General features: G+C 42.0%; 1 protein-coding gene across 2 annotated transcripts in view; it reads right to left on the bottom strand.

The window, feature by feature from the left end:
* Window positions 1-21,169, bottom strand: part of TBCEL (tubulin folding cofactor E like) — a 730,316-nt gene that overhangs the window by 405,849 nt on the left and 303,298 nt on the right. For both annotated transcript variants that reach the window (XM_044080979.1, XM_044080980.1), the window contains exon 3: window positions 3,224-3,363. In XM_044080979.1, the coding sequence (XP_043936914.1) occupies window positions 3,224-3,363 (140 nt within the window). The remainder of the gene's footprint in view (window positions 1-3,223; window positions 3,364-21,169) is intronic.

The raw sequence follows: 21,169 nt of genomic DNA, 5'->3' as shown, positions 1-21,169 counted from the left end.
ACAGGTAGAACATTATGGTAAGTACATAACATCTTTTTTTGTCTGAGTTTCAAAACTTGTATGGTCAAAACAACAACTGTACTGTACTTACTTTAGTATTTATTTATTTATATACTGCTTGTGTGATTTTTTTCCCTTAGAAGTTGATTTAAATTTTCTTTGACTTCTGTGGTTACTGATTTTGATTATTCTTTCCTTTTACAATTTTTTATTTGATTGAAGCTGAATATGGATTCCTTAAATGAGTATGTCATTAATGATTTGCTGAAGCACAAACATGTTATACAATGTAATGAATGCTGTGCATGTTTAAAGGTAACACCTGATAACACTGGTTATCTGTGTTCCTCATGTTAAAATTTGTATGATTTGCTTATCATTATTAGAAGTAAATCTAGACTTACTGATGATGATTGCACTTGTGCAACAGGCATGACTTGAAGAACTGTTGTTACATATATTAATGACTAAACTGGTAAAATAAATAATATTAGATGGTCTGGGTCCAAACAATAAACACACAGAAGTCTGAAAGGGGCAATTTACACCCACACCTATGGCATTTTTTAAAACTGGAAGGTCCATTGTTTGACATATCAGCAACAGAAGGAAAATGAAAGTTTGTTTTTTTTTGGATAGTAGAAGGGAGAAAAATGAAAAAGGATACCAGCAATGGTATTAATGACTACGCAGCTGAGTAAAAAACAGAAAAAAGAATAAAATTAAAAAAAAGATCAGTTACAAACAATGATAATTAGATTTACAGACAGTGTAAAAAGGTAAGGATTGGGAGGGTGGCCTAATGGTTAAGGTTTTTGCCTTACAAACACAAAGTGCAGGGTTTGAGTCTCACAAGAGATAACTGGCTAGGCTTAAAATGGCTCACAAGGGCAGTTAGCCTAGTATGAACCTATGTTCAACTATGTATGTATGAGTAATACTATGAGAAGATTTTAACAGAATACACATCCTTTACACAATACTGGAAAGTTTTTAATTGGAAATGTTTGCACAGAGCATTCTTAACCCCAGATAGAATCAATAAAATTAGTTCTTCCATAAAAGGAATATGTTGGAGATGTGAGCAAGTACACAATGCAGATTGGAACCACATTTTCTTTGACTGTGTTAAAATTAAGCCATTTTGGAATGGTATTAATAACTTCTTACGAGCTTTATTTAATGAATCATTTTATTTAACTAAACCTCTTGTATTATTAGATGTGAACGAAGGTCCTCATTTGAATAGGTCAAATATGCATCTAGTATGGACTATACTTGCAATTTCACAGAAGTGTATTACAAGAAGATGGAATACAAACACAATACCAACTTTGGAAGACTTCTACAGCATAGTGAAGAAAACAGCATTATTGGAAATTAAAATTAAAGAACTACAAATTTATCCAAAGCTATTTATCAACAACCCTTGGGGAAAAGTCTTATTGTTGATTGACACTACACAATAATTGATCAGATACTCTGATAATGGATTGGACATACTTATAAAGTAACTGTATACATTAAGATCTGTAATAGTGTCAGGCTAATATAAATAGTGTACATAGTTATTTAATATGTTATGTATAAATACTATGGAATTCATTCAAATGTATTTGAAAAATAAAAAAAAATTGAGAGAAAACAATTTTAACAGAAAACAATTCTAAATAGAAAAAAAATACTTATTGTAAGCAAAACTCTAGAGCTCGGACTGACGAAAACAGTGGTAAAAAATAATATACAAATTCAAATAAAAGTTTTCTTACCAGTCAACTCCACAGTAAATCACAAACCAAGATAGGATTGTTTAGATAAGCTCTGGATTCAACACTGGTAATTCATAACTGTTAAAGCCAGAAGCAACTACACAAATATAATTTTTCTAAGAGATAATTTTTTGTCAAAAAATGTCAATCGCAAACATTTATGTATATAGTAGAGTCTCCTTTACTAGAATGGAAGTTTTTCAGTGGAACAAGGATGTCAGTGGGGATCATGGTAACCTAAAAATTTAAACACAGGTTTAAAGATAACAGCTCTGATATTAGAATATCCTAAAGTGAAATGAGGTTCTGAGAACAATCACAAGATTACTGAGAAAATCCCTCTTAGTCTCTCTCATTGGCCGACTACTAGATCTTTCTGGTTAGGCAACAATACTGAAGATTTCTACAAGGAGGTAACATTCTTTAAAGGGTAGTCCATTATTTTAAACATTTTCACCCTCTGGGTAACGAAGCTCTAGGAGAGAGAGAGAAAGAGAGAGAAACAAATACCCAACAAAAGTGGTATCATGCAGTAACAGAAGCACAGTTTTGATGGACATGGCTTCTGGCTTTAAGCCAAGATGTGAAGTTTAGAGAATGAAAGAAGGGTTTTAAAAGTGCAATTATAATTATTCCTCATTACAGAAATATTTACTATGGTAAGCGTCCAATTAGTTTAGAAAGTTATTTTTAAAGTGTATAAAGTACACTATTTTGTAAAATGATTGTAGAAATAAAGAAGGAAAAAGCAGAAAAGAATGCTATATTAAATTGATAATGGAAACAAATGAAATATATATAGGTTGTTATTTTGAAAATTTGAACTAAACTAGAGGAAAATTCTCAACAGATTACGACATGGTAAATCGCTTTTTGGAGAGAAGAGGGTTGGTTATGTACCACTGATACAAAGACTGTATATGTGGATAAGATTGTAAACATGAATTCTGTTTAGTGAATAAAGGTGTTCATTAAAGAAAGAAGCAGAAGTGCTATTTCTTGTTGATTTTTCTGCATACTCCTCATGCCTAAAGGCTGTTTTTCCTGTCAGGTTTGACCTTTCTAGTTTGCAAAAATTACTCTTGCTTTAGTTGAAAATGGGCCAATTCAATTCAGCCCACCTACCAGTTGAAAATTACTCAATGAAGGAAAGAGAAGGATGAAAACATGTTGTGTATGTACTAAATAACTAAACCACCTTTAGAATAAAAGAGAGGGAAGAAAGGCTCCAATATGTATAGTCTGCTTTCACTCTAAAACAGACCTAAAGAAAAACACACAAAAATAAAAATAAGACAGAAACGTAGATACAGCTGCAAAGAAACATATTACATTTACACACATCAGTCCATTTTGAGACCAATGGGTACTCCTAAATTACAGCAGTAGAAACATCAGTATCCCAAAACTACTACATAATTTACCAGAACAAAATATGACAAGGTGATATTTACCTCAAACCAGTCTTCAAATTGATTGTGGGACAGATCAAGTTCTGACACATGAGCACAGAAGGCAGCAATTTCACTCTCATCACCTGCACTGGTTATCCCACAGCCGTTTAACACTAGTAAGCTAGGCAGGTTCAGACGGTCTGGAATCAAAACATGTTATTACTGCAAACTGAAATTAAAAAAAAGAGTCTAAAATAATTTTTATTTTATCACTTTCACATATGTTCATTAGCTGTTTAAAAAATACAGTTTTCCTACGACTTCAGGTGTGTTACATTCCTAAAGGCCAGGGTAGGATGAGAGAAGCAATATAATACAGGGCAGACAGTTTCACATATAAAATTACCTGTTACACAAAGGGCTAAAATTCGTGCCTCCTTAATCTGAAAACCACTGCAGAGCCTATGGTTTGCTTTAGTCCCCAGACAGATAACCAACACTTAGTGCATTTTTTGAGGTGCACACAGTTAAAGTTGCTACAAAGGCATGTCTTACACAAATAAACAAGAATAAAGACTTTATGGAAACTTTTCAGAAAGTTTACATGTTGCATTGAAACATTAAATGGCAAACTGTTCTTTAAATTCTGCATTCCACTGTTCAGATGGAAAAATATGTGCCTGAATATAAACGGTCTTTTGTCAGCTAAGCGACACTTTGCAGCCCAGCTGTCTGCAAACTATAAATCTAACCATCACTAACAAAAAGCCAGCAATCATTATATTAGGCAGAGCAGAGAGCATTGTGTCAGTCTTCAGTCAGCTACCCAAAACCTGCTAGTCATAGCTCCCTACCCATCATTCAGCCTTCTGTAACAGGTGATCTGCCAGCCAGACAAGTAGCCCTCTTATAGTTAAATATACCAGCCAGTTACGAATCTAACAGCTCTCATGTGGCCCCATAGCTATCTATCGATTATTTAGTTAGCAACAAAACAGGAAACACAAAACTAGTCAAAAGTAGTAAATATATAACCCAAGTATTATAAATCACTCAAGCAGTATTTTCCCTATTTTTCAACACTGAACAAAATCTACCTGCCTGACTAGAACGTTCATTTTTTAGAGAATGGTCGACCTGTACATCGGCAACCTAATTGGAAAATGAAAATTCTCCAGCAAGGTGATAATGTCCAAGTAATACCCACCAAAAATTAGTCTGCTACTTCACGGCAGCATATTAAGCTGCCATGGAGCTAGGACTGAAAGTTAACAGTTGGCATTCTTTTACGCTCATTAAGTAGTGCTTTTAATTTTACACTCTCTAAACAAAAAAGAAACATAAGAAAGAAAATAAGAAGTTATGTACCTACCATAACGTTCCATGTTAGTTGTCTTCTCTCGCCTTCTTTCTTGCTTGATGGGTTCGGAGCCGATCCCTCGGCTCCGACTCGGCACTTGCTAAGCTCGAGAGTCACTTTTACCAGCTCGAGGCAGCCCCATATCCCATGATGCAAGGCGGTAAGTACCCAGATCTCGTTTGATGACAAAGGGCAATAGCACCAAGCATAAAATACTTCCCAAAGGAAGAAAGAAAACTACAGATGGAAGAAGGACCAGGTCTGAATGGTCTTCAGCATAACAGTTTCTTATAACAAGGTCTGTCCAGGCCAGGGGGAAGGAGGGAGGGTCGCAAGAAAGAAGGCGAGAGAAGACAACTAACATGGAACGTTATGGTAGGTACATAACTTCTTAATGTTAAGTTGTCAATCTCGCCTTCATTCTTGCTTGATGGGACCGGCCCCTAGCACCTCTATCCTGGGTGGCTCAATGGAACAAACTCTTGAGGACTGTAGAGCCAAAACTGGCTCTGTCCCTGGAGGCCAAGTCCAATTTGTAATGGGAAACAAAAGTGTGAGGAGTGGCCCAAGTGGCCGCTGCACAAATAGTGTCTAAAGGAAGTCTAGCTTGAAAGGCTGTAGAAGTAGCTAAGCTCCTAGTTGAATGTGCTTTAGGTTTTGAGCACAGCTGTTTTCCCGAGCAGATAAATTTCAGAGATGACCGAAGAAAGCCATCTAGACAAAGTCACTTTAGAAACAGGAAGGCCTTTTTATTATCCGCATAGGAAACAAAAAGTTGATCAGATTTTCTAAATTTTTTGTTCTGAGCAAATAATAACTAAGGAGACGGTGGTCATCAAGACAATGTAGCTTTTGTACAGCTCTATCTGACTAGTTGGGGAAAAATACAGGAGATCAATGGATTGATTCAAATTGTTCTTTGAAGCGACCTTAGGCAAAAAGGTTGGGTTAGTTCTCAAAGATACTCTGTCTTTGTGAAAAACCAAATAGGGGGGTCGAACCGAAAGAGCATGAAGTTCAGACACCCTCCTGGCCGATGTAATAGCCACTAGGAATAAAGTTTTCCAAGAAAGATATTTCAGGGAACAAGAAACAGCTGGCTCGAAGGGAGGAAGAATCAAGGATGTCAGCACTAAATTTAGATCCCACTGAGGAGGAGGATTCCTGATTGGAGGCTTTAGTAGGAAAATTCCTTTCAAGAAGGCCCTGCAGAGCCTATGGGACATAATATTATGATCTGCTATACCGACATGAAAATTGGAAATAGCAGCCAATTGAACTCTGACTGTGGAAGAAGAGAAGCCTGCATAAAAAATCTCTGCTAAAAAGTCCAGGACTGCCTGAACAGGGGCAGTAAAAGGATCAATATTCTTGGCCTTAGCCCAATAAGAGAAACGTTTCCATTTGCTTGTATAAATCCTCCTGGTAGAGGATTTTAGCGGTTACTATGATGTCTCTAACTGGGTTAGAGATCAAAGGAAGCCTGGCTAAGGAAGGAAGTGGAGCAACCATGCTGTGAGGTTGAGAGAAGGGATTGACCGGTGCAGCTGACCCGATTGGTGAATCAGAAGATCTGGCACTGGGTCCAGATGCCACGGCTGCACCAAAAGGTGATGATGGAGGAACGGAAACCAAACTTGTCGAGGCCAGTAAGGGGCAATGAGAATCAATTTGGCTCTCAAAGCGGTAGCTTTCTGGATAACCTGAGGGATCAGAGGAAATGGAGGAAGGCATAAAGAAGTCCCTGGGGCCAATCCTGGGTCAGAGCGTCTCTGGGGATGGCCTGATGGAGGGAAGAGGCAGAAGAAGTCTGGACATTTGCTGTTTTGGGGAGTAGCAAAAAGATCGCAGCATGGACGACCCCATTCCAGAAAAATCTCTTCCGCTATAGATTGCTTGAGAGACCACTCGTGAGGCATGAGAATAGCTCTGCTCAATCTGTCCGCTACAATGTTGGTTTTCCCAGGGATATGCGTTGCTACCAGAAACCGATGAGAGGAGATCGCCCATTGCCATAGTCTGAGCGCTTCTCGACACAAGGGGTAGGACTTGGTTCCGCCCTGTTTGTTGATATACCAAACTACAGACATGTTGTCTGTGTGGACTGCAATTGTCCCTACGGGAAGAAAGTCGTTGAGGGCTTGCAACGTTAAAAGCACTGCTCTCATCTCCAGGACATTTATGTGCAGATGGTACTCGAACGGCTGCCACGTCCCATGAACCATCCTGCCCTGATAATGACCCCCCCACCCGATCAGGGAGGCATCCGTGGTGACAGTGGCTATCGGGGATGGGGGTACAAAGTACCTGCCTTGGTGAACCTGAAGAGATGTGATCCACCAAGCAAGATGCTCTTTGCATGTCTGTGTCACTAGAATCTGGTGACGCATTGGAAGTTGTTGGTATGACCATTGTGTGAACAGCATCCACTGAAGAAGGCATGTAGAATCGAGCCAGGGAAGAAGAGTAATGGCCGCAGCCATGAGACCTAATACCTTTAGAACCATTCTGGCCTGTACTTTCTTGTTGGCCAGAATGATTCTGACATGACTCTGAATGTCTGAAACTCTTTGATCTGTAAGGGTAGCTGACATCCGAACAGTGTTTAAGTTTGCGCCTATGAAGGTAATAGACTGGCAGGGCGATAAGGATGACTTTTGAAGTTGATCGAGATGCCCAAATGAGAACAAAGGTTTATTGTGTAATCCCTGGCTTGTGTAAGCTGATGCCTGGTGGTGGCTGACAGGAGCCAGTCGTCGAGATACGGAAACACCTGGAATCCTTGACGTCTCAGGTGTGCGTGACCACTGCCATGCATTTGGTGAACACTCTGGGGGCTGTAGTGAGACCAAAGGGCAAGGCTCTGAACTGGAAATGACTGGACCCCAGCCGAAAGCGGAGAAATCTCCTGGAGCGTCTGTGAATTTTGATGTGATAGTACGCATCCTGAAGATCTATTGAGCACATCCAGTTGTCCTTCTGTAAGAAGGGCAGAATTGACTGAAGAGTGACCATTCGGAATCTTGTCTTCCTGACAGACTTGTTGAGTCTGCTGAGATCCAATATTGGTCTCCAGTCTCCCGTCTTTTTGGGGACCAAAAAGAACCTTGAGTAGATTCCGGGCTCTGAATGGTCTGTTGTAACTGGCTGAATGGCTCTTTTTTGCAGTAGTTTTGAGACTTCTAACTCTGCAATTTCCCTTAGACTGGGTGGTACATCTGGAAGAGAATTTGAGGGGAAGGGACTTTCCTCGAAAGGAATTGTGTAACCCTTGGATATGATCGACTGTACCCATCTGTCTTGAGTGAGGGAATGCCAGGCTTCTGGGTACAGTGATAATCTTCCCCCGACTGCCTCCAAGGAGGGACAGCCGGGCAACATCTCAGGGATGCTGAAAGGGCTTGTCAGAGAGAGGCTCTCTGTTTCCCTGGTTTTTTGGACCCCCTCTGCCTCTAGAGCGGCGTCTGTTGTTGTTACCCCTTCTGCCTCTAGGGGTAAACTGACCACGTGAATCCGGGCGTGACTCCTTGGGATTTACGGAACCACATTTTCCCACCTTTCTGTCCTTTGGGATAAGGTCTAGAAGGGGTGGAAAAACGGACTCCTACAGCAGAAAGAGTCTTGCCGTCCTGTTCGCACCTGGTCAAAGTTTCCTTCACCTGAGGGCCAAACAAAGCTGACCCATCAAAGGGAGAATTTGTGAAGGACGCCTTAAAGGGATCCAAAATCACATAGCCGCATCCAGGCTTGGCGTCTAAGAGCCACACCTGTACCTGCGGCTCTACTCGCTCCATCAGCAGCATAAGATATTAGCCGCATGGAGGAGTTTGCAATGGAATTAAGGGTTCCTAGCTGCGAAGCAATTTTTCTTGAGCCCCTGCAGCTGTAGGATCCTGTACTACATCACCCAGCTCCTTAAGGATATCCCTCTGGAGTCTGGTGAAGTGACATAGGTAATTCAGCGAACGCATAGCAAAGGTCGCTGAGGAAAACATCCGCTTACTGTACCTATCCATGGTCCTAGAGTCCTTATTAGGAGGATGGACGGCACGGAAGGATCTGCAAGTTCCTTCTTGGTGGCGCAGCCACCACCATGGCATCAGCGGGACACCCTTAGTGAGGAATTGCTTGTCACACGGGCAGTGATAAATTTTGAAGGCCTCCTAGGGACTGGCTCTACAGAGTCAGGAGCTGCCCACGCCTTCGTGCAATAACCTGCATAAGGGGTCGAAGGCGGAGACACCCAGGAGGTGGAGGGCCGAGATCCAAACGCCTCTAGGTATACTGACTCATCCTCAGAGGGATTGTTGGTGGGCCAGTTTCCCTCTGTTTAAGGAGTTCTAGGATGTCTGAGAAGGAGACATCCTCAGAGGGGGATCTAGGGGATCCCTCTGACTCATCAAAGTCAGTATCCGAAGTGACAGACTCGGAGGAGTCTACATGTTTCCTCTTACAAGTCCTCTTCCTAGGAGGATCTCCCGAAACATCAGGAGAATCCTCGGAAGAGGGGGAAATTCCCAATGGGGAAACCTGAGGCGGAGGATCTCTGGGTCCTGTAGCAAGAGAAGTGGCAGAGATGTCAACAGGTACTATAGAGGGAGGAGCTATGGGAACAGACTGCTGACTGATACCAGTGGCCAGCACACTCTTCATCACCTCGAATGCTCCCCTCCCAGGCAGGTCCGAGAGAACCTGTTCCGAAGAACTAGGAACTCCAGGGACCACCGAAAGGGAAGTCTCCGAGGCAGATGTCGGAGCCGAGCTCACCAAGGCCGAGGCTCCAAGGGGAAGAGCGGGTTCGGACAAGGGTCCGATGCCACTCACCCCTCGGAGGAGACCATGGAAGCCCGACCACGAATCCCTCTAAGGAAGGTCTCAAGAGGAGATAAGAGTAGAGGCTGAAGGAACAGAAGGGGGTATCCGTCCTCCAGCCGTAGCAGTAACCATTCGAAGACTCCAACTCCAAGCTCTGGGGTAGAGTTGAAGGAGGAACTGTAACGGGGTGTGGACCAACAGTCGTCTGTTGAGACGGACTATGTAACATTTGGGCCAGTACCTGTGACTTAAGTAATCTGCTGACCACTCTCTCTAGGTCATGGTCTGAAAGTCTGGATGACCTTGAAGATCGGCTCCGATGGCTCCGTTCCGAAAGGAGAGGTGAAGCCGGAGCCGAAAGTATCGGCTCCAAGGAAGGAGACCTCGACCTCTTCCTGGAATGAGCCATCGGAACCGATACTATAGATCCTGTCGGAGCCGAAGACTTATCGGAGCCGACAGGAAGCCTCGATGCATCGGCTCCAGCCGGAGCCAATACAACCACAAAAGTAACGGTGTCGGAGCCGATCGGAGCCGACACCGATGCCTGTGCCACATGGTGGTCGGAACCGATCGGAGCCGACACCGAAGTGGTCGATGCAGAATCGGCACCGATAGCCATCGGTGCCGAAGGCTTTGTCAAGCCAGAATCGGCTCCAGCCGGAGCCGATCTCGACTCGGAACGAGTCGGAGCCGAGGCCGCAGGCTTAGACACAGAAGCCTGGGCCTTGGAAGATTTGGCTGATTTTGATGGAGCCGACTTAGCCGGAGAGCCCTCCGGCTTAAGAAGGCCCCTAAGTATCAGCTTGTTACGTCTTTCCTGCAGGACTCAATGGCTGAAGGAATGACAAATAGCACAGGAGTCCTGCAGGTGAAGAGGCCCCAGGCAATACAGGCAAGAAGTGTGACCGTCTGTCAGAGACATCTTCTGACAGCACGAGTCACACTTCTTAAAACCTGAGACCCTCTCCTTTGACATGGTGCTTCACAAAACACACACACACACACCAGTCAAAATTAAATTAAATAAAATACCAAAAAGGTATTCCTATAAAACAAACACACACACCCTAACAGGGAGGGGATGGGATGGGTAAAGTTTGACTAAAAAAAAATTAGAAGAGACAGGGATTTTCTGTCAGAAAATCTATATAATTAACTTATAACTAACAATTAAAGGTTTTTTTACAAAAAGGGGCTGAAATATCAAAAAAGTGAATCACTTACCAGGAGCTGGTAAAAGGAGGACCTCATAAGCGAAGCGGCAAACGAGATCTGGGTACTTACCGCCTTGCATCATGGGATATGGGGCTGCCTCGAGCTGGTAAAAGTGACTCTCGAGCTTAGCAAGTGCCGAGTCGGAGCCGAGGGATCTGCTCCGAACCCATCAAGCAAGAATGAAGGCGAGATTGACAACTTAACATGTGTGTATTAAAAAAATAGAAAAGTGTGTGAATGTGTGAATGAAAGTGAGAGTGATATCAATCAAGCCATTATTTTATACTCACTTAGCAGTGCTTTTGTTGTTTGGCGAGTGTAAAAATTAAAAGAAACAAGAAAGAAAAGTGCATTTATGCATGTTTATGTCTCTGTCTGCATCTGTGAGCATGTGAGTGCTTGTGTGCATGAAAGAGGAAGTGTGTTTCTGTGCGAGTGTGTTTATGTTTCTGTCTGTGTGTGTGATGCATGCATGAAGGTGGAACTGTGTGTGTGTGTGTGTGTGTGTGTGTGTGTGTGTGTGTGTGTGTGTGTGTGTGTGTGTGTGAGAAAGCAGTGGCAGCAGCAGTAAAGAGGTACGTATACCTCTCAACCTCTTAGCTCAAGAAATCTGGATAAAGCCTAAAATAAAGTGGGTTCAAAAATAAGAATAAATTTTAAATATTTCTCTTAAAAAATTACAGACTTGCTTGAATAACAAGATTAGCATGCATTTTTTGAAGTGCAAATGTGTTTCTGTGTGCATGGGTGTGTATGTGAGTTTATGATTCTGTCTGCATGTGTGAGTGTATGCAAACTTGTATGCATGAAAGTGGATGTGTGTGTGTGTGTGTGTGTGTGTGTGTGTGTGTGTGTGTGTGTGTGTGTGTGTGTGTGTGTGTGTGTGTATCAAGAGCGAGACTGACTGAGCAGTGGCAGCAGCAGCAGCAAAGAGATCTGTATACCTCTCGACCTCTTAACTCAAAACATCTGGATAAATGACTAAAACAAAGTGGGGGGAACTTAGGCTCAAAAATAGTAACAGATTTTAAATACTGCTCTTACAAAATCAGAAAGTTGCTTGAATGACTGTTTTAACTATTTGTTCTGCAAAAAAACAAACAAAAAAGTTCTAAGCTTGTTTCCCGCCTTTCCTGTTACTAGAGTAGTTCAGATACAGATTTGCTGTATCCAGGACTATTTTGTAAGTTTCTGAGTTCCCCAGACCTTTCTGTGTTAAAAGGAAGCCTTCCAGCTTATCAGTGGGATTGGTAAGCACTGGATAGCCTATCTACCACAAGAGGAGTGGTTTCTGGCTCTGAATTGTAGTTTATTGGTTGTTAGGACAGTTTTTCTATCCCTTTCAACTTTTGGTTTAAAAGCCTGTGTTTGTGCGGGTTTGCGCTTGTTTAAGCTCAGCGGATCCTGTTTTGGCATCCTGCAGACAAGAGCAACAGAAAAGAGAGCGACTTTAAGTGCCTCCATTTTTTTTTTCTGATTATACTGCTTTCTGCATTTGATTTAAGTCATTTTTTCATTTAAGTGCATTTATTTTAACTGTATTTGCTTTGATATTCCTACACAAAGTGTGCTAGCTTGCCCTGCATTTAAAGTATTTTTATTGGTTTACCTTCATGTGTGCGTATTGCACAAGGGCGAACAGCAATTGTCCAAAAGGCAGTTTGCAAAATTTGCAAACGCAGAACAGAAAAAGGTTTGAATGTGTAATGAGTGAATGCACATTGACATTCACTCACTGTACATTCACCATTTTGAGGCAGACTGCACTATAGTGGGGATCGGAAAATGGTCCCTTTCCCCACTGTAGTGTGATCTCAGAGTTAGGATATTAAAGTAGGGGGGTGTGGGGGGTTACATTCGTTTTTCAACATTTATGTTCGAAAATCAGCTAATCTGTTTTTCGATTTTTTTTCGAACATGTAAAACTGTCGGTGTTTTGATTTTCTTGGTTACGATTCGCTCATATGAGCAATCGGACCACTGTGATTCGGTGTTGTAAAGGTAAACCATTTTTATTACTGTTTTAACGTTTTTTTCTGCAAAAAAAAGTTCTAAGATTGTTTCCCGCCTTTCCTGTTACTAGAGTAATCCAGATACAGATTTGCTGTATCAAGGACTATTTTGTAAGTTTCTGAGTTCTCCAGACCTTTCTGTGTTAGAAGGAAGCCTTCCAGCTTATCAGTGGGAGTGGTAAGCACCAGGTAGCCTATCTACCACAAGAGGAGTGGTTTCTGGCTCTGAAATTGTAATTTATTGGCCACTGGCCATTTGGGCAGTTTTTCTATCCTTTTCAATTTTCTGGTTTAAAAGCCTGTGTTTGCGTACACTAAGCTGGGGTACACTATTACCGGTGCCAGAAAGTCTGCTCTTCAACTTTTCCCTTAAATCCTGCTAGTTCTCTTCTCTCTTGCACTTTAATTAGCTTATTTGCCTAGCACTTCATCAGGCTGTTTGTAGCCAATATTGTACTACACATAAGTGCTATAAGCACTAGATGTCCTACAAGGAAACAGCTCCAGTACTTAGTAATGATGACCATCCCTCCAGGCATGTCTAAAGATCAGTTCTCTGTGCTTTCTCCCATTAACCTGGTGAACTTGGGAATTCTGAGGCCGTGTAGCAACTGTGTCATGTACACAGACAATCCTCTCCTCTTACCTCCCAACACTCAGACTTGTGAGAAATGCACTTATATCTCCAAACTGGAAGCCATGCACTCTCCAGCCAACACCAGAATACCTGGCCAAGAGGAGAAGGTCAGCACCTGCACCACTCCACATGGAACACAGCCCTCTAGAACACCCACCATCACTACCGTCACATAAAAACACAAACCACACACCCACCTTCGTGGAGGCTCTCAATAGAAATCTATCCAAACAACAGAGACCTCCAAGGCAGAAATGCACTCAATCACCACAACACAGCACAAAGCATAAGACACATAGCTTACCTACACAGTGTGCCCCTCAACCTAAGCCCCTAAGACAAAACAGCTTGCCCAATACACAACTCAATAGTGAGGCACACTGATGTCCCACTCACTAGGCTGAATAAGGAGAGAGTAACAGTCAGCTATCAGGTGCCAGAATCCAACACATAACACATGCACTCAGGTCACTCCAGAACAAGTATGACTCTGTCATTGTCCATGTGGGTGTGAATGACCTGAGATGCACCTCCCTGGACTACATGAAAAGAGACATGGTGGAGCTCTCAGATTATGTATCCCACGCAGGTATGACCCTAACCCTGAGCAGCATCCTACCACCACCCAGAATGACACTGCAGTACAAACAGAAAATTATTGACTTCAGCAATTGGCCAAGTTTCCGGTGTCATTCTAAGGGAATCCAGTATCTGTCTGCTTGGCATGACATGACTGATGGGCCTCGATGCTTTGCCAGAGATGGCCTGCATCTGTCACCCCTGGGTTTTCAGGTACTAGCTAAGGCTCTTGCTATCCCTACAGTGCCTTGTTTAGGCAGTGTTTCACAGACCAAACTACCACTGTAACAGCTATAAATAAATGCAATATGAGGTTCATGCTGCTCAACGCTAGAAGTCTAAACCTCAAAATGCACTTGCTCAAAGCACTCCTCAAAATGGAGAATATCGACATTCGTGCTGTAACGGAGACCTGGTTTAAAGCAGAAGAAAGCAACCCTGTGCTACCAGGCTGTAACTCATTCCACATCTTTTGGCCTGAGAACATGGACCGAAGCTCCAAAGGCGGTGGTGTCTCCATATTCATAAAGGATATGCACACCTCCAACTAGTAGCCCGTCATAACACATCTGAGATACTCCAGGTACAACTAACATTGGGTAAGACAGTGATTCAGGTCGTAGCCTGCTATAGGTCCCCAACCATGTCCCAAGACTCTCACTCCACATTCCTAAGCACCCTGGAAACTATTAAGGTCCAGCCCAACACTCTCATACTAGGTGACTTCAACTACCCCTCCATCAACTGGGAAAACTACTCATGCACCAATGCACTGGCCCAATGCTTCCTGAAATTCATCAATTCCAATGCCCTGGACCAGCTCATTCTTACCCCCACTAGAGGAAGCAACATCCTTGACCTGGTTATTACTAACATGGGCAACCATTGTTCTATATCAATAGTCAATTCGTCCCTGGTTAGATCCGACCACAAACTAATCACCATGGAAATCTACATCTCATCCACACCTCCCGCAAAGGTATCCACCATGAACAACTTCTCCAAAGCTGACTTTGGACTCCTAAAAACAGAGGTGGCTAACTTCACGGCACCCATGCCAATGGAAAATAGATACATGACTGCCGAATCATACACCAATGCACTGTACAAACACATACATAATTGCATGGAACTAGCCATACCCAACAGAACCAAAACACTCTCCTCCAAAAAAAGGAAGCCACTCTGGTGGTCCTCTGCCATTAATAAACTCTACAACAGAAGGAAGAAACTGTTGCAGTAAAAGGTGAAGACCCAAGACTGGAAAAATTCCCTTATTAGCTTCAACAAAAAGTTGAGATCTCTCATCAAAACTCCAATGCCAGTCATGAAGGCAGAATTGCAGCAGACACTAAAAACAACCACAAAGCCTTTTATAGTTATATCAAGAATCTCCACGGCAATACCCAGATTTGTTCTGAGTTACTGCACAATGGTACCTCCTATACTGTGCCAACAGATATTGCCAACACAGCGAACAACAAAATAACTAAGTATAAAGAAAGAACCACTAGCTAGTGAACCAACACACTTTATTCCTCCGACGTCTCAGCTACACAAGCCTTCAAAGAGTATAACATTACAAATACACACCTGCCTAAATACAACTGTTGATTATACAATTAAAACTAATTAAACAATTAAATAAAAAAACTCCAATTTAATTCAACATTTAACCCCTTAGGGGACAAAATATTTCATTTTAAAATATATACAAATTCTTTAAATAATAATAGATTCTTAATATTACTGTCATCAAACATGGAGATATTTATTTTTTCCAATATAGAACCTTGATATTGCCAACATACTGGCTGACAGATTCAGTGCCAACTTTACCCCTCTCTCCCCCACCCTTACAGGATCAATCTCAATACCAGAAGAATGCCAGGCACCCAGCATTATACAGCACAGGTTAAAGCTGCATTGTCCAAGGCCAAGAATACAGCTGCCATGGGACCCGACAATATCCCTGGCTGTGTTCTACATGAATTACAAAGTGAACTGGCACCACATCTGTGTGCCCTGTTCACTCACAGCCTCACTTCAGGATTTGTCCCTACCAAATGGTGCACTGCTACAGTCATCCCTCTCCATAAAGGTGGAGTGACTACAGACCCTAGAAATTATCGCCCCATTAGCCTGAGTCTGATATGTAAGGCTATGGAGTGCATCATCATGGACCTAATTAACAAGGATACAGGGAATCTCCAAACTCAAGATCCCACGCAATTTGGTTTTGTGAAAGGTAGATCATGCCTGCTCAACCTGGTTGACTTCTTTGAGGCAGTCACCAGAGCTGTGGATGAGGGTAAGGCAGTTCATACAGCCTACCTCGATCTGGCCAAGGCCTTTAATGCCATTCCTCATTCAGGAATTACTGATAAACTTACCAAACTAAACATCAACCCCTATATCATTAGGTGGGTTACAAATTGGCTCACAGATGGAACCCACAGTATGAAAATAGCGGACTCCAAGTCAGACTGCCAACCAGTCATGAGTGGAGTCCCACAGGGATCGGTCCTGGGTCTTCTCCTGTTTGGCATCTACTTCTCAGAAGTCCAGGCCAACATGGAGGGGCTCTAGCTGACCAAGTTCACACATGACTGTAAGCTGGGAGCCATTATTAACTCCCCAAGTGATGCAGACATCCTACAGAAAGGCCTCACTGAGACCAATGACTGGTGTTGAAACCATGGCCTTAAGTTTAATGCCAAAAAATGCGTCCTCATCCCCTTTGGGAAAAAGTCAGTTCCCACTAATTATCACATTGATTGGAGCCCACTGAACAATGAAGGCATTATAAGAGATCTAGGGACACAGGTTGACAGCAACCTCTCCTTCGACTACCACTGTGGGCAGAAAGTCCTTCTATGTGGCACATCTCATTACCAAGGATTTTGCATCCAGGGAGAAATAGGTCATCATTTCTCTCTACTCTTCCCTCATTAGACCAGTCATAAGACCAGTCATAGAGTATAATGCCCCATTTGGCATGTACCTCACTAGACACCTGCAACAGCTGGTAAGGCCACAAAAGTATCTCATGAAGAGGATCCTAGGCCTTAAACATATGTCCTACACAGACAGACTAAAAAAAATCCTGCTATTCTCTGTCCCATATCATCTGCTAAGAGGCAATCTCTGCTTGATTTACAAAGCCATGTCTGACCCAGCTCTGTTAGAATGCTACATCTAAAGAAATCCCAATCCCTCCACACCACACGCTCCAAAGATCTCATCATTACTACAATCAACAGAACATGCTGGAGGGACAGGTTCATAACTCAGAGACTGCCCATGCTCTGGAATAGACTTCCCATACATGTCAAGTAGATTATGCAAAGTGAATTAGATACTCTTTTTAAGTTATTTTTAGATAGAGGTTACCCTAAACATATGTTGATCAACATTACGTCTTATGTTAAAAAAGAATGGGGTAGTAAATATGCACCACTACTGGGTACAGGCAGTATGGTGAGTACTAAAGTCCAAATAGACCGAGATAATAGAGTATGCATCATCAGGTTTAACCCCTATACCAACATTATGACAGAAATTTTAAAGAAACATTGGGACATAATTACTAGTAATGTACCTATTGGAAACATACTAGGTACGAAACCCTCTATAGTATATAAAACAGGTTTGAATTTAAAAGAATAATAGAGACTAAGAAAAAGGCCTACACAGGAAACAGTAGGAAGGGCACTCACGAGTTGTGGTGCATGTAGTCAGTGTAAATATATTAACACAAAATGTAGGATGAGACTTAAGAATATTGTGAAATCTGTAGTATACCCTAAGAAGGGTAATTGCAATACACAGCGTATTGTGTATATTGCTGAGTGTGAGAAATCGGCGTATACTATATAGGAAAGACTGAGAGGAAATTCAAAACTTCGTATATCGAGCACCTGTATAGTATTAGGAAAGGAGATACTAAGAACGCTCTAAGTAGACACATTATAGAAAAGGAAGTGAACATAGTTTTAAATTTGCTATTATAGACCAGGTAGAGGTAAATGACAGAGGAGGAAATTGGAAAATATATTTAGCTTGGTTAGAAAGTAAGTGGCAGATATGTTTAGATGCCACATCCCCGGTATAAATGACCATATAAGTATCAAGCCTTTTTGGCATTAGAGTAAGGAAATTTCATCAGCCAGTACATTTTATATATATATTTTATACATTAACACACAATATATATTTTTACTTATTTATATATATTTACTATGAATTTATAAATTCAAAATTTTAGCATAGGGTAGATAGTATAAGGGACCCAATAATGAAATGTATCATGCACTGTATAAAAGCACTTTAGTACTAGTATATAGTACATTTTATGACAGTGGTTAATATACATATTTTGTGACTTTTATTGTATTTTTATTCTCAACAAATGTTAATTGAGTGATTTTGTTTTTAATTAACAATTTTGTTTTTAACCAATTATGTAATTAACTTTTTGGCGCCAAAAATGTGTGTATATAAAGGAAGTGACATGTTAGGGGAAATGGTTCTGAAGAAATCTGGTAAATGCAGATGAAAGCGCTCAACCATTCTTACTAGATGTACTTTGTGGTGCTGGCAGTTATCGAATAAAGTTGTGTGACAAAAAGCAACAGGCGAGTTTGCTTCTGATTCACGGCTCGAGTCCAGGGGATCTACGTTTGCTATTCTAAAAGTTATTGTTGTTTTGTTCCACTTTGGTTCATAACTCAGAGACTGCCCATGCTCTGGAATAGACTTCCCATACATGTCAAGTAGAGCACCTCACTGGCCCTCTTCAACAGAAATCTTGATAAGTGAATGGGAAGTAGAAGGTTCACCCCGGGGATCACTCCAGTGGCTCTACTTGATAGAGACACTGCGAACTAATGTCAGGTGGCACAATGCCAGGGCATTTCTATGGGCTAGGCTTGTAAAGGTTCCAGGGCTATTAGCCTAGTACACACCTATGAACCTATGAGTTAGCATGCATATTCTGAAGGAAATAAATTCTGAAACAAAAAAATATGTCATTAGTTAGTCACTTCACTCCCCAGTGATTGGCAACAAACCACACATTTTAGGAGTAACGGTTCAAAAAAATTAAGTAAATATCTGGATATTTTTTGAAAATCTTACTTTCCTAAACATAACACACAGCACACTAGGTCCAACCCTCCACACTCGGATACTAAGATATGACCCACCCAGTCTACAATTCGTCCATCATTAACAAATCACTTACTGATTAACATTAAGTGTCAAACTAAATTTAAAAACTAATGAAATAAGGTGTCACCAAAAAATTACAAGAACAAAAGGAACATCACTGCAAGACTAAACAAGAAAACAATCTGCAATTCATCTTAAATTAAATTAAAACATGAAAGCAGTTAAACAAAAGGAATTAATAAACAAAACTTGGGGCTTCAGGTTACAGAGTTTTTGATAAAAGGTATGTTGCATGAAACATCTATGCATTTTGCAGCACTTCACTTTTTTATGCAAGCTTCTGTTCTACTACATTCTGGAGTCAACTGCATTTTTCTAATGATCAAGTAACAATTGTGACAATAAGTAGCTAATTACACTCATAGGTTCATAGGTTCATACTAGGCTATCTGCCCTAGGGCATTTATAAGCCTAGCCAGAATGTGTTTGGCTTTCGCCACCCATTTTAAATTAATTTTGCTATGCTCTTTTTTGAGGTTAGTATACTGTGCCTCTGTCTAACAGTGACACAGAAGTGATACCCGGGGTAAACCTACGATCTCCCATCCATTCATCAAGATTCCTCTTGAAGAGAGTCAATGAGGGACTCTGCCTAACTTGGACTGGGATTTTATTCCAGAGTGAAGGGAGCCTCTGGGTTATGAATCTGTCCCTCCAGCATGTCCTATTTATTTCGTTGCTGAGGTTCAAGTCTCTCGAGCGTGTAGCTCGATGGGATTTGGATTTTCTGAGGTGCAGCATGTCCATTAATTCCGGGTTGGACATGGCTTTATACGTCAGGCACAGATCGCCTCTGAACAGGCAGTATGCCACTGAGTAGAGCTGGAGTTTCTTTAACCGGGCAGCATATGGCATCTGTTTGAGACCTTTGATCCTCTTGGTAAGGTACTTTTGGGGTCTTTCCAGTTGCTGCAGGTGTCTGGTAAGGTACATCCCAAAAGGGGCATTGTACTCAATTATGGGCCTGATGAGGGATGAGTAAAGAGGCACGATGACCTCCCCTAATCTAGATGTGAATCCCTTCATGATTAGGTGGGCTATATAAAATGTTTTTCTAACCACTTTGGCCACGTGGTTGTCAAATGAGAGATTGCTATCAACTTGGGTCCCCAGGTCCCTAATTACTTCTTCTGTACTTAATGGATTACCACCTATGTGTATTTGTGGGCACTTTGTTTTTGCCAAAGGGGATGACTATACACTTTTTGGTGTTTAGTTTGAGGCCATGGCTCTGGCACCAGTTGTCTGTTTCTATGAGGCCCTTTTGGAGGATGCTTGTGTTGGCTGGAGAGTCAATTATGGCACCCAGTTTGCAGTCATCTGCGAACTTGGTCAGCCACAGTCCTTCCGTGTTGGCCTGTACCTCTGAGAAATATATACCGAACAAGAGAGGTCCCAGGACTGAGCCTTGTGGGACGCCACTTGTAACTGGTTTGGAGTCTGACATGGCTCCAGCAATTCTAACCATGTGGGTTCTGTCCTTGAGCCAGTTTGCAACCCATCTAGTGACATAGGGGTTTATATTTAAGCTGGTGAGCTTATCTATAATGCCCGAGTGGGGTATTGTATCGAAGGCTTTTGCGAGGTCCAGGTAGGCTGTGTGGACGACCTTCCCCTCGTCAATGGCCTTGGTGACGGTTTCAAAGAAATCAACCAGGTTTAAGAGGCAGGATCTGTCCTTAACAAAGCTGAACTGGGTAGGATCCAGTGTCTGTAGGTCCCCAATATCTTTATTTATGAGGTCTATGATGATCCTTTCCATAGCTTTGCAGACCAAGCTAGTCAGGCTTATGGGGCAATAGTTTCCAGGATCTGTTGAGGCACCACCTTTGTGGAGAGGGACCACAGTTGCTGTACGCCACTCTTTGGGTACATATCCTGTAGTAAGGCTGAGATTGAACAGTAGTTTTATGTTTGGGTGTAGCTCTTCTTGGAGTTCATGTAGGACGCAGCTCGGGACACCGCCTGGTCCCATTGATGCTGTGTTTTTTGCTTTGGAGAAGGCAGCTCTTACCTGAGCATCTGAGATGTCAGGGGGGCAGCACTCTGCTGGGATAGATATTTGCCCTTTTGGTGGGGAAGGGGGGGGAGAAGTTTGTGAACCTGTCAGCTAGGATGTTGGCAATGTCTGTGGGTTCGGTGTATTTTTTATC

The sequence above is a fragment of the Protopterus annectens genome, chromosome 8.part0, assembly GCF_019279795.1.
Source record: "Protopterus annectens isolate FY-2018-M chromosome 8.part0, PAN1.0, whole genome shotgun sequence".
Taxonomy (NCBI): Eukaryota; Metazoa; Chordata; order Ceratodontiformes; family Protopteridae; genus Protopterus; species Protopterus annectens.
Note: the sequence above shows the minus strand (reverse complement) of the source record. Positions and strands in the feature narration are given on the sequence as shown.